This window comes from Limanda limanda, chromosome 16, assembly GCF_963576545.1.
Source record: "Limanda limanda chromosome 16, fLimLim1.1, whole genome shotgun sequence".
NCBI classification, from domain to species: Eukaryota; Metazoa; Chordata; class Actinopteri; order Pleuronectiformes; family Pleuronectidae; genus Limanda; species Limanda limanda.
The window spans coordinates 20,389,793-20,403,774 of NC_083651.1; the positions used below are offsets into that span (position 1 = coordinate 20,389,793).

At 42.3% G+C, this 13,982-nt stretch overlaps 1 protein-coding gene across 1 annotated transcript; it reads right to left on the reverse strand.

The window, feature by feature from the left end:
• Window positions 1-827: 827 nt before the first annotated feature.
• LOC133021589 (activin receptor type-1C) lies at window positions 828-11,160 on the reverse strand. The gene is made up of 9 exons (XM_061088499.1): window positions 11,091-11,160; window positions 7,353-7,583; window positions 5,041-5,286; window positions 4,602-4,832; window positions 4,328-4,495; window positions 2,834-2,990; window positions 2,328-2,452; window positions 1,952-2,082; window positions 828-953 (listed from the first exon to the last, which is right to left on the reverse strand). Exons 1-9 carry the CDS (start codon window positions 11,158-11,160, stop codon window positions 828-830), a joined length of 1,485 nt encoding a protein of 494 aa, XP_060944482.1.
• Window positions 11,161-13,982: the final 2,822 nt, after the last annotated feature.

Genomic DNA, 13,982 nt, shown 5'->3' on the forward strand with positions numbered 1-13,982 from the left:
AACGCTCTACTTTCTTTAGTTGACACTGTTCTTTATGAACCTCTACTGTACTCTCGTTATCTATGGCGCAAGATGAAAAGGCTGAGAATCCAAAGTTCATCTTCAGGGGAACATAAACGTCTGAATCAAAGGTTATTCCAGCAGTTGTGGAGGTATTTGGACCGACTGACCACTGGACCGACATTAACAAAGCCCTGCTTGTGACAGACAATCAATAATCAGCACTAGCTCACAGTTAAAAAAAATAAAATCATTGTATATATTTAGCTAAAGGACTTCTTCCACTTGTAAATGCTCTGCTGTATTCCTACAGACATTCTGGAGCTCTCAACAAACCGTACATTAGAGTTCAATGTGTGTCATTTACAACTAGTCAGAGCCAGTTATGGATTTCCTGTATCATCCAGTGTCCTTTGTGATTGTCAGTTCGCACACTAACTACTCAGCAACACTGTGTTTGCTACAAGATATGGCACAGGAAAAACAAAACATCACAATGTGCAACTTCAAGCTTTGGCGACTTAAATGAGTGAGGTAGCAACTTAACATGTATATATACATTAAACACACTTTCATTACATATGGCTCTTCCTACCTAGGGCTGAGCTGATTGGTTCAGATAGGTGGCTTTAGCTGTCTGTGTGCAGAGCAGCATCAGACACCTCCTACAAGACTTTGGCAACGACGACAACCTGAAAGCTCTCTGAGGGTGAACGGTGTGGTTGCGTCCTGAAGAGGGCAGCATGAGGCCGTTAGAGAGAGAGGACATTTTGCCCCCAGTTCCTCTGTGTTGCACTGGTTCCATCACCAGGGCGACGAAATCCCAGCTATTCTTTGACATCCTTGATCATGGACAGCTGAGAGACGGTCTTCTTGACCCGCAGCGCAGTGAGACGAGCGGCGGAGTTGGCGTACCAGCACTCTCTCATCACTTTGCCAATTACACGCATCGCCTGGAGAAAAGATAAACATATTATCTCATATGGACGACAGGCTAAAGACCTTGAATAAAATGTATAATAAGAGCTTTAATTACACAGTACACAGACTCTCCCATCGGTAATTCGAATATCATGTAGTAGAACAGATACCAAGGTCAAAATGTTGAAAAAGGCCTTTTGGATGAACTGAAGCTCATTCATCAATCTGAATATGTGCGTTTGTTCTCTCAAATATATGTATTTTTACCCTGGAAACATTTATTCAGATTGTACCATTTAAACAACCCTATTTGCACTAGAAATTCAGACAAACAACTAACTATGAGCCTGATGCAATTTTACTGCAGGTGTTCTGCAATACCACATAACAACAACAACAGCACAAAGATAAATCTATGAAAATAACATATTGACAATACACAACTAGATTAAAGTGCATCCCTCCACGAAGGTCCAAACTGTCGCCTTAAGATATTGCAATTGAATTAACTGTATCTGGATTTTTATTTGGATCTGCACCAAATTTCACACACTCATAAAAATCAGTCACGGAAATGTTTAAAAACAGTCGATCTCGCAATGTTAATGAGAGTGGAAAAAAAATCCCTGGATCAGCCCCCTGATCTGGATCCAGACATTTTGTATTTTTCTGACTCATTCGACATCTTTCCACTTTGTTTCGTGGAAAACTGTCCGTTAGGTTTTGCGTAATCTTGCTTAAAATCAAACAAACCAACCAACAAATGGACAGGGGTGGAAAACCTGCCACACTGCCAGGGGGATGTTTGATTGAAGACTAGAATGAATAAATGTGTGTGTAATGGGTCTGGTATGGGGGCGGAGGCTTGCACTTAAAACTTCTTTACTATTATTTGTGTATAATAACAGGGTCAGTTTGGTTTGGTGTGGGCCCCAAGGGTCCCTTTTCCCTGTGGCCCCCAAAGTTCCTTGATACGCTCCTGACAGTATCTCCCATGAGGCTACACACATAGATTAGTTTTCCTTCTCACCTCACAGCTCTGCCACTGGTTGGGAATGCTGGGTCGGAGCTTCTGATCGCACACCACCTTCCTCATGTCCTCCACGGCCGGATCTGAAGGCACAAGGTCGTAATAAGGCAGCTGGAAATCTTCATTAAGTCCTGTTAAAATAACGGAAAGTAAAAATGAAAAATGTGTTTACGATCGTGTTCAACACACAAGACAGATGATGTCCGGTGTATGAAAAACAACACACGCCTGCACCTTGATGATTAGTGCGTGCAGGGTGAGAAACGGACATAACAACTGAGTGTTATTGTGACAAGTACATTTGCATCAGTGGCGTCACAGATGTACTGTTAGAGCCACAATTGTGCGTGTGTGTGTGTTTGTGTTGTTAAGATACCCCTAATAGAGCATCTTCGGGCCAGTTCCCAGAACACCAGGCCGAGCGAGTAGATGTCCGCTCGCTTGAACGATTCAAAGTTGCTCATATTGATCGTCTCGTCCAGAATCTCTGGGGCCATGTACCTGCAGAGGACAAACTGATTAAGGTCTAATGTAATAAAAAAAAAAAGCCCGATAACTCTCACATTTCCTTCATTCATTTGAGGGTTTGTTGTAAATCTCTGTTCCATGTTCTCTTAATTCTGAACTACACAACACATTATCATCTTCTAAATATGGAGCAGCCGCAGAAAAACAAGAAACATTTATCAGATGTAACGTCCCGGCAGACAGCAGGGTGCCTGTTTTTTACTTATTTGTTTTAATTCAAAACATGGTGACATCAGAGAAATTCAAAAAAGCTAATGTAAACTATTAGATGAATGGAAAATATAGCACCATCAAATAAAATGGCAAAGAGCTTTCTCTGTGTGTGTGTGTGTTGCCGTGGGATGCAGATCAAACCTTTTGGTTCCCACTCTGTGGTTGGGCGGTATGTCGATGGTGTTGGTGTTGGAGTCGTGTTTAACGGCCATACCCAAATCTGCGATTACCGCTGTGCCGTTGTTCTTCACCAGGACATTTTTGGACTTTAAGTCTCTGTGAGCGATGGCAGGTTTCCCTTGAAGAATCAACAAGGTGAGAAATACAGCTATAATCATCATTCAAACTCAAAAGGTTAAGTTTGTCTAGTTTGGGCTACTGTAAAAAAACATGGCAGCCTCTGTAGAGAGGAACCGCTCCCGATGTAAATGTAAAGTATATAAATATAAGGGATCCATTCTAGGGTAAGGAAAACCAAAAAAATTTTAAATTCAATTTCTGCCAATAGATCCCTTTCACCTAAATCTTACAGACTGGACCTTTAAAGGTTTGAATGGAAATTGATATACTGGATGTTGAAGCGAAGGATGAGTGAATGTGGGTGAGGTCGAGCAGAGGAAGGAAAGTAGAAGGTTGAATGGATTAAGGGAAGGGAAAAGGTGGGTTGGTAATTCTCAACGCAAATAGAGTGTAATTAATAAAGTGTATGAAAGCGCCAAGCTGAAGACTCACTCATGACAGAATTTATGGGAAAACAAGTTTTAAAAAGATATATTTTCCGATTGTAGCTTCTCCAAAGTGAAGGTTTTCTGCTTTTCTCTTGTGCCACCTTGGGACATTTTTACTACTTTTTTATATTTTAGACTTAAAGGGACTCCCTTTGTTGCATTTGAGAATTACAGCACATTCGAATCATCCCGTCTTCCTCCAATGCCCCACCCCCTCGTTCCCATCCGCGGTGTTTTAAACTGTTGTTTTTCCCCCTGGGAGCGGCTGTTTCAGTACGCCGTGGACCACTTTGGTCTGCCATCGTCAGTCGCTACGGTCGATACGGTCGATACGGTCGCTACTGTCTGCCGTGGAATCAAAACAAACCCTATAGTTGAGGACGCGCCTTGATGACGCGGGCCCGAATGCGCCACAAGAAGCAGACGGGCTTCCTGTCTGTTTCCATGCAGCAAACAGACAGGTCTGTCGGCCAATAAGGTCCTTCGGTCCGAAGAATTTTATTGGTTGAAGTTTTCACTAAATATTACGAGAGTGACATAATTGTTTGCTTTAACTCCTGGTGGGTCTGTCTTGCATTTTAGAGTGTCATTACCTTATTAATACCAATTTAACCTTATCCACAAAAAGTGTAAAAATGCAACAAAGGTAAGAGTCCCTTTAAGGGCAAATAGATTAATTTAAAAATGTAATTAACAGATGAATTGTTAATGAAAACATAAAATAGCTGCGGCCCTAAATTAGTCTAATTTATCAAACGGACCATCGGAGTGAGAATCTGAGTTATGATAATTCTTCTGTTTTTGTCCAAGGAGATTTTCACATTTCTAACAAGTGTCCTTTAAATTCTCTGATATGACGTCGTTGTCCCAGGATTCCGTCTCCTCATCTTACTAAGTGCCGTCTCACCCTGGGTGCCAATGATCTCCATGTGGAGATGTGCCAGCCCACTGGCTATCGATAAGGCCAGGACCACCATGCCCTCCATCGACACCGTGTGCCTGCTCAGGTAATCGTACAGGGAGCCGTGCTCATGGTACTCCGACACCAGCCAGAGCTGAGTCCACAGGCCGTTATCTGCAGCACACAGTCGAGAACACAGTCACATGTTGGGAACAGTGGCAGCACATAACTGTGTTGTTGAACTCATCAAGGTATTAAAGCTATAGAGCTCATTATACACCTTTGCTGTCTGCAGCGATGAATCCCAGGATGTTCTCGTGTCTGAGCAGGATCGTCTGATAGATCTCGGCCTCACGGAACCAGGACCTCTCGTCCCTGGTGGAGAAGATCTTCACCGCCACGTCCTCCCCTCGCCACTTGCCCCGCCACACCTCACCGAACCGACCCTTCCCAATCGTCTCCTGCAGCACGATGGTCCGAGCTATGGTTCTCTGCACCAGCAGTGGCAGACCTGTGAGACGCAGAGCAAATATGACCACCAGGAAGACTACCAGCACCAGAGAAAATGTGTCTGTCTCAGTAGAAGTCATTAAAACATTAATATATATAAATATGCTATCATTACATATTACTTAGTGGCTTTACCAGCCCAGAATAAATCACACAGTGACCATCACAGCCTGCAGGGCCCTGACCGGTTGAGACAGCTTCTCTCTCACCTGATCCAGAGCCCGAGGTGCTCATGTCGTAGATCAGATCTTGGAGACATTTGTCGACTGCCGTGATCATGTGGTCGTCCAGGGGCTCCTCGGGGTCGTGCTTGTGGGCTCGACTGTAGGAACAGTAGTGGCCCGGCACGCCGAATACGCCGAGAAGCACGCCCACACACAGCAGGCAGGACGGCACCAGGATCAGCACCGAGAGCTGCAGCCGGCTCCAGCTTTCAGGTTCTTCCAAAGGCCTCTCTGACAATAAACATACGTGACAAAACATTGCAATGAGAATCAAATCCATAAGTAATATTTTATAGAATAAATTCATACAATCAGTAGGTCGAGGAGGGATTTTTGGTCACTGACCTCCCTGTGATTGTTGCAGCCTCTGGTGGTCATTGTTGGTTATGGCATTAAGTGAGTTGCATACAGATCGTGGGTTGAAATCATTCACTTGAGTAAACAATATATTTTATTGGTGTTTCATCTCAGGGCTGAAATGTGCTGACAGACTTGTCTAGCGTACTGTATCACACTTTTCAGACGCAGCCAGTTGGCAATCTAAACATTTTGAGAAATTGAAATTTAACAGTTATGGCTGCCAGAAAAACTATTTTTTCCCCCCCAGAGAGCCACAAATAACAATCAGCCGGTAAATATCATTAATCAAAAGTGAGATTAAGAGATACAGAGGCAACGAGCCAATAATATTTAAAGTCCTCTCAAAAAAGTCAGATGTTTTTCTGTCTAATTTTTATCCTTTGGATTTAATAATTCGGCCGATGGAGAGCAGGTGCACTGTGAGTGAGACCTGTAATAAACTGTGGGTTTGGCACCTGGCATCTCTACCACTGACCTTCATTGTCTCTGTGTGGGCGGACAAAGGAGAACTCGACACAAACACTAAAAGCAGAGCTGGTGGGCACGGTGGTAATAATATGAGATTTACTGGTATTCTTATTAAGGTGCTCACAGTGAACAGTAGCACTGAGACACATACTACTGTTTAACGGCTGGGAAACCCAAGGAATGCAAAAAGCAAAATAAGAAGCAAAATGCCAACTTCGGAAGACACCTGGATTTTTTTTTGACAAATGATGCAGGAACTAATAACTCTTTTAATAAGCAAGTATTATTTAATTTGTTGCCTTTTCTCCTTAAATCTCCAAAGCCTGAAATGTCCTCCCCAGGAGACCAACATGAGACATCCGCAGATGACCCAATGTGGAGAGCAACACGTCCTGAACTAAACCACAGTTTCCTAAGACATGTTTAGCCTTTTACCTAAAAACAAATCCTGCCATGTGTCCAACTGGAGCTCGGCAGATATGGTGCAAAGGATTTACTCTTCTCTGGCCGAGTGACAAAAAAAGCTTTTTCACAGACTGTCTGGGACAAAGAGGGAAGCTCAGCATCAATTTCTCAACTTATTTGTTCGACTCATCTGAGTAAATAGTTGGAAATGACAAGAATAGAAAGAGACAGAAGCTACAAAACAAGTGAACACTTCCGTTCAGTCCTGCAGAGAAGCTTTGACGGACATGAAGTTTCCATGTATGAACAATAAAGAACACAGCGCATGCAGGAGCTCATGCGCTAATATACGAACAGACTCAGTGTTCTCATTCACAGTCAGCACCATCACAGCTCCAGGCTGTCTGTGTCCCCCCCCACCCCCCCCCCCCCGACTCGTCTCATCAACAGTCTGCAGCTCCTCTCACTTTAAATCTCCTGGATAACCTCTGCATCTTATCAAAGTGACCTTTCTCTGACAATCCCGTCGAACTTAAAGTATTTCAGATGCATACATCAGCAGAGGGAAAAACACTTAGTTTTCCTAGTTTATCTGGTGTCAAGAATTAAGAATGTTTGTTTTGCACGTTGACCGAGGGTAAATATTGTCGATGCTTCAAAATGCAGAAAGAGGTTCATGGGTTCTAAGAAACATGTGTAACACTCGAAATATGAATTGTAACCAACAAGGGGGGTCAGGAGATGCTGCAGGACGACAGGCCTGGCAAAGTATTTATTTATAAATTAGGTGAGGGCGGGTGAGGATCACTAACCGCCATTCCACAGCCTCTGCCAGGTTTGTTATGTCACAGGATCTAGAAGGATCAGCATCCACCTCGTCTAGCCGGGGCCAGAATGAGTGGGAAATCCCACACTGAGGTGAATGCAGAGACCGCTGTCTGTCTGAATGGATGAATCCATGTTTATTTAAAGATGATCATTACTGCAGCAGAGGCACAACACTATTTTTAAACCAACCTTGTATAGAAATAAAAATAACGATCCTACATTGGACCCGGGTTTACCTGTGTGTAGGTGCAGAGTCTCACTGTTGCAGAAATCCGTGAAGCAGCAGTTCCTCTTGGAGACGTTGCGGGAGCTGTAGCAGAAGACCTGGCCCTTCATCTCGGTGGGAGACAGGCAGGACTTCACCGTCTCCTCCGTCCCGTCAATCAGCATCACCGAGTTCCAGCAGGCGCCGCCTGAGCTGGTCTCACAGGTGTGGTTGGCGCAGAGCTGACACACACACTTCAGACCTGGAACACACGGCATCAGTGAAGATGGTTAGATGGGTAACTGCTTACGTTCCAGGAAACTTTCCAGTAGTTAAGCCAGCAGTTTGTGAAATTGCATAAAAAAAGAGAAATAACACTCAAGAGAATCTGCTTCATCCACACAATGTTTTTTAGATGCTTAGATGAAGTTCATGTTTCAAATCAACATCTGACTCTATAGGACTTTTCGATACAGTTCATCCTCGTGGGTTTTTCTCAAATCCACCAGCTCTTTTCGATTTGGACCTGCATTTAAAAAACAATCAAACAAAATAGAAAAAACTCTTAGATTTACTGAACTGTGTACATTTTGTTAGATGTGTGAAAGTGGTATTTTTAGCCCCTATAGGCCAATCTTGGCAGACAAGAAAAGATATCAAACTATTCATTGCACAACTGGAAGGATCATAAGGAACCTTTCAGGATATGGTCAGCACTCGTGATGTGATTCCTGCCTTGGTAACTCAGCTTTGAATTTGATTTGAATTATGCAATGCATGGATTTGGCAGGTGAAAGCTGTAATTCTTTATGTCAGAGTTTAAAATGATTTCTAAAGATAACAGTCCTTGAGAGCTGTTAAAGAAATCTGCAAGAACTGAGGTCAAATGGCTTAAAAGAGTTCATTGAAATAAAGGAAAATGTGGCACGACCCTGTAGATTCAAGAGATAACTTTTGATCAGAATTAAAGTCAATTAGAAAGATTTAGAACATAATAAACCACTTTATCTTTTCAGGGGCTTTGTCAAGCAGACCACTAAGAAAAATCAGGAGACAGAAAAAGTATAGATCAGATTTCTTTTGAGGAAGACTAAAATGTGACAAACATGTGTTTGAGTTTTACCGCAGACGTGAGAGTTGCCTGGCAACAACATCCTCAAGGACAATGTTGCTAAAATAAAGTTTTTTTTTTTCTGTAGCACTGTAACTGAGGAGTAAAAGGGATGGTATTTTTTTAAAGCGTCTGTGTGTGTTTGTTTAATAGTTTCTAATAAGGGCTTTTGTCAGGGAAGAAGTGATTACAAGTTTTCTCCATTGTTGAGAATAACACAAGTGTCTGAAAAATGCTCTAAAATAAGAATTAGAATACATTTAATTAAAGTTCGATATTATTTTACTGTGTTTCAGCTCCTTGCATGAATGTCGATATAACGCCACCGATTTGCAGTCACATGGGATCCACTGTAATATGTTTGCTAATCAGACAACCTGAATAGAAAACAACTTCAGCATCACTCTGCAGTACTAACATGACAAGTGAATTCTTTGGCCTCTGCAGGTGTCATATGAATTTATATCTGTAGACCTTCTAGCGTCCTATCAAATATCCCTTGCTTCCTTTTGACAAAATGATGAGCACTGTGGAATAAAGGTCTTTGAATCCTTGGATGGGAGGAGAGTGTTGCCTGACTGTTGCACTGCAGCCTCACTGGGCCGCACACTGATGAGACACTGTAACACAACTGGGAAACCGTTGCACACCAGTAGAATTTCCAACGTTATAGTCAACACACCCCTACATCTGCACACAGCTGCATTTCCCAGTGTCTCTGCTTGAGTTTTTATGGCAGCAGGTGATCGGCCTCTTTACATGCTCCTTACATGCTCCTTCCTTCCAGAGTTACTGTTAGTATAAAAGACTTTTAAAGATAAAAGCAAAGCGAATGCACTTAAAAATATGGATGAAACCTCTTGTGGAATTGTACTTTTGAGGTGCGATAACCGCAATCTGTTCTAAAATCACTGTTTTTATTTTGTTGGTTGCTTGTCCTTGAAGGGTTTAAGACCTTGTTTTGATTATGGCGGACACAGTTGTTTACTCAAACTGTTACTCACTTACAAAATGTATCAGTGACGCTCAAACTAAAAGCAATGAGAGGCATTGTGCTTTAAAACAGATACTGGAATAGAATCGCACACATTTCACATCATTCCCTGAGAACTCTTAACAGATCCGGCTCTGCAGCTCCCCTTAATCCCGGTCCTACGAACGATGAGTCATTTCCTAAAGGAACAAAGCTGATTAATTGCTTGTGCTCCTGAACACAACCAAATATGGGTCACCATAGAATATCGAGTGAGCTGGAGCTGAACGCTGAGATGTTCTGTAGATTAGGCATGAGGCTTTTGTGCTGAGGTGAACTTTGAGGGGGAAGACTTGCTGTGTGATGTCTGGTAATTAAACTGAACCAATATGATGCAAAAAGAGTATCAACAGGTTAGCCCGTCCCTGAGGCCTTTGGATTCCTAACGTTCAAAATGTTGCCAATAATAGAGGAACGTTTGAAAGAGGCCGACAACAGGCAGTTTTTCAATTACTGCTCATGTTAACATTTCTCGTTTTTTTAATAGATTTTTGTAATGGAGTTTTTTTTATTATTTTATAAAGATATAATCATAATACGTATAAAACAATCTATTCTTAAGCAGAAATTAGCCCATATTGCAAAAGGGAGCAATATGAGAGATAAATGCGAGACTATATCAATTCATCTGCGTTACACAACCTGGAATCAGCAAATCTACTGACGAGCTGAATTTATGTGTTCAAGTATGTTAAATAAAGAAAAGTATGAAACAGATTAACCAAAAGACCTGCTGCATTGGAAATATGATAAAACAGCTCCCACACACTGTCAAACACTTCAGCTTACATATTTTGTGGTGGATTTCTTTTAACTGCGGCTGCTCATTTATGTGACTGTTTGCATTGGAGGGATTTGAGTTTTAAATAACCACTGGAACTTCATTTACAAGGTATAATATCACATAAAATACAGCGTTACCACCAGGGAACCTTCAGTGTATCTTATGACAATGCTTGTTAAGAGTTTGTGTAATTTTCAGGATCGCCAATTATTTTCCCAATGAATTGTCTATAAAATGTCTGAAAATGATGAAAATTTGTGAATGAAAACTCGTGAGAGACGAATATGACAACTTCAAAATTCTCATTTAGTCTAAAGCAGCGTTGAAGAAATCCAAAGAATATAGTCAAATTAGCAAAAAGCCAATTAGGTGTATCTTGAATTTAACACAAAAAAACAACAATCCTTAACAAATCAAACACTAATAGAAAATACAATATTTATAGGAATGAAGATGAAAGAAACTGATCTTACAGCACAAGTCCTGACATTGAACTGTCAATGAGGAATAAAGGTGACAATATTATACACTTTTCATGAGAAGATATTTTATATGGAGGAATACTTTTGTGTTAAAGTCTTTTAAATTCAGAACTTTAACAGCAACAGCAAATACCACTTAGATTTTATGTATGTATATAAGTGTGTATATAAGTGTTCCTTTGTATAAGGTTATGAGCCTGTCAAAGTTAAATAAACACGTGGTTTGCTGTCAGGTCGTTTCTTGATGAACAGAAAACAGGTGATTGCAAAGTGGAGGAAACTTCAGCACACGTTGTCCCTGCAGCTGCTAACGTGGAGCCACAGACACAGACACACAGTAACCGACCGGGGATCTGTACCTGCAGTCAGCTGGGCCACACACACGAGGATCAACGCCGCCTGAACGCTCATCTTCCCGGGACAACTCATGGCCAGAGCCGCATCTGCCTCCTCCGCCTCCTCGGACCGCAGCCACCGGGCAGAGCTCCTCTAGGGAGACCGCAGCCTGTCGTACATCGCGGGGCCGTGAAGGCTCGTCTCCGGCCGGGGAGAGAGAAGCGAGGAGAGGAGAGAGAAGCGAGGAGAGGAGAGAGAAGCGAGGAGAGGAGATGAGAGGAGAGGAGAGGGCTCCAGCTCCGCCTCTGCTCACTGGAGTGTGAGAGGATCAGTTCTGCAGACCTCTGATAAAGACATGTGAATGAGAGAGAGAGAGAGAGAGAGAGCAGCAGAGAAAGTGTGTGTGTGTGTGGGTGTGTGTGTGTGTGTGTGTGTGTGTGTGTGTGTCACAGCCATAAGTGCTGCAAACACACAGACACACACAATCACACACACACACACACACACACCTCCTGACTGTCTTGTCTTCTGCAACATGGACCTGACCTCTGTCCTCATCTCCCCTTACCCTAACCCAGGTCAAATAGTTCAGACCAGGTTCATAATCCAGAGGTCTTTAAAGGACACATTACAAAATAAAAGACACATACTGTAAAATGTGAATTGGATTATTACAGAAATTCACTTTCTCCAACTCCACGTGCACAAATCAGACACTGAGCTGTCCACCTTCTAAACGCTAAGTGAGGTGAGACAGTTTTATTTATAAAGCACGCTCGGTGCATTGGTTGATTAAAGTTTCTGTACAAAACAACACAGAGAAAACATTTTAAGAAATCTAAATTGGAAGCAGCATTGTTCAAGCAAAATAAATACTAAAATGAGTAGAATGAAAGAGGTGAAGATATTAAAAGGTCAAAGAAATGTTAAAAAGGACACATCTGCATAATAACTACAGAAAAGCCACTTTTTGATTTGTTTGATTATGATGTGTATTTTATGCTTTTTTACTTTCCTCTGCTTTTAAAATCCTGTGTAAAGTGTATCTGAGCATTCTTCAAAATGCTATAGAAATAAATTGTATTATTAATACTTCTATTACATTGCAGTAAGCCTCGAATATACTGTTTTTGTGCAATGTCATAAATAGCCAGATAATCCTGTTTAAGGTCTTGATCATGAACATTTGAAATATTGCTTGTTGCCTGAGACAACACCTTCCCTGTGTGTTGTTGAGCTAAGGTTGGATAATTTGACATTACACAAATATATTTATGACAATGTGAGTCCATGATATCCTCAAGCAATGTGGATATTGACAGAGACGGCCACAGTATTTGGATAATATAGCAGGACCTACCTACTGAACTTGAAATGTGGAAGTTCTGACAAATTTGTATTTAATAACTGATCAACACCTTTGTGTCTCCTGGCAGTTCTTTGCTCTGCCTGTTTGGTAATCTAGCCCTAAGCAGCCTGTGTTGCTCCCATGTGGCTGCAGCAATGCCCCCCCCGGGTTGGGAGGCGCACTCAGCTCACGTCAGCAAACTGGAAGAAAACCAGGCCAGGCCGCTGCCTTCCACACAAGAGAGCGAACACTTGAGAGCAGCGCACACTGTACATTCACCTGTGTGCAAAGCTCAACTCACCTGTGTGCAATAAGCTATTTACAGCCAGTCATAATATGTCGTGTTTCTGCTGCTCGGGGGCTCCATGGCAACGGCAGGTGCCAGTGTCACCAGGGCGGGCGAAGGAGTGAACTGTGCGTAATCCCACAGACTACACGAGCAAAAACACATGAGGGTTCAAATCTAATTTACTGCATATTCTCCGGGGCAGATTAAGTGCTCTGGAGAAAGAGGACAGCCTCAGAAACCATGGGGGAAATATTTTCTGATGCTTTCCACTGGATCCAGTTACCTCAGATGTTTTACTGGTTCCAAAAACACCACTTATACTGTAACTTCCGCTCCTAATGTACCAGAAAACCGGTGAAATGTGCAGTAATGAAAAAGGTTAGTCATGTAAGTGAGATTTTGGCCTCCAAATGCTGTGGTGCAAATAGTAATCTTCATCCAGGCACTGTCAATAAATGAATATCAGGACACGGCACCGGTGCAGGACACAGGGAATGAAAAAAACTGGCACTGACAGTGAGTGGAAGATGTGATGGTGACCATTAAGCAGCTCAAAATGACCCAGTGAAAATAATGCTGACTTTCTGAAAAAGCAGCTGTCTAATAATCATGTGTTTACAGACCTTGGACTTTGTGTCTCGATTTAATTTGTTGTTAAATGAATGTAAACAACTACATTAAGCAGTGCCAACTATCTATCTCCCATTCATCAGCTCATTCATAATGAGTTATTAATCACACAGATTACCGCTCCTCCCTCTCTATCAAGTACAGAACCACAGGGCGGTTTGAATCAGGTTGGGTGAAACTCCGGATCGAATGACTCTGAATATAAAGTTGTCCACGTATGAAGTCTGGCAGCTGCTGACACATGCGTGCTGGGCGTCTGAGCACCCGGCAGGAACCCGCTGTGGTGCTTCTATCATCTGGCCCGTAAATCTCCTGGCATATTAATCACACCACCAACCACCAGGAGCCTCATCGCTGTTCGGCATCTGCCAAGAACTCCGCTGTGTACGAAGTCTCACTTTGACAGCTGGCTATGAAAATGCCTGACGCCTCTGACCTTTCGTCCAAGTTAATATTAATGAATTTCTTACATTATAAGCGCAGACACCAAGCATTTTACAGAACAGAAATACATCATTGTGCAGTCTAGAGCATATAAGTATATGAAACCAGGGTAAATTAACATTTCTGTCTGTGCTGTAGAACAGAGGCAGCTGCTGAAATAGGGAATTTGGGTTTCGGCTAAAAGGTTTTGATGTAAAAAATCCT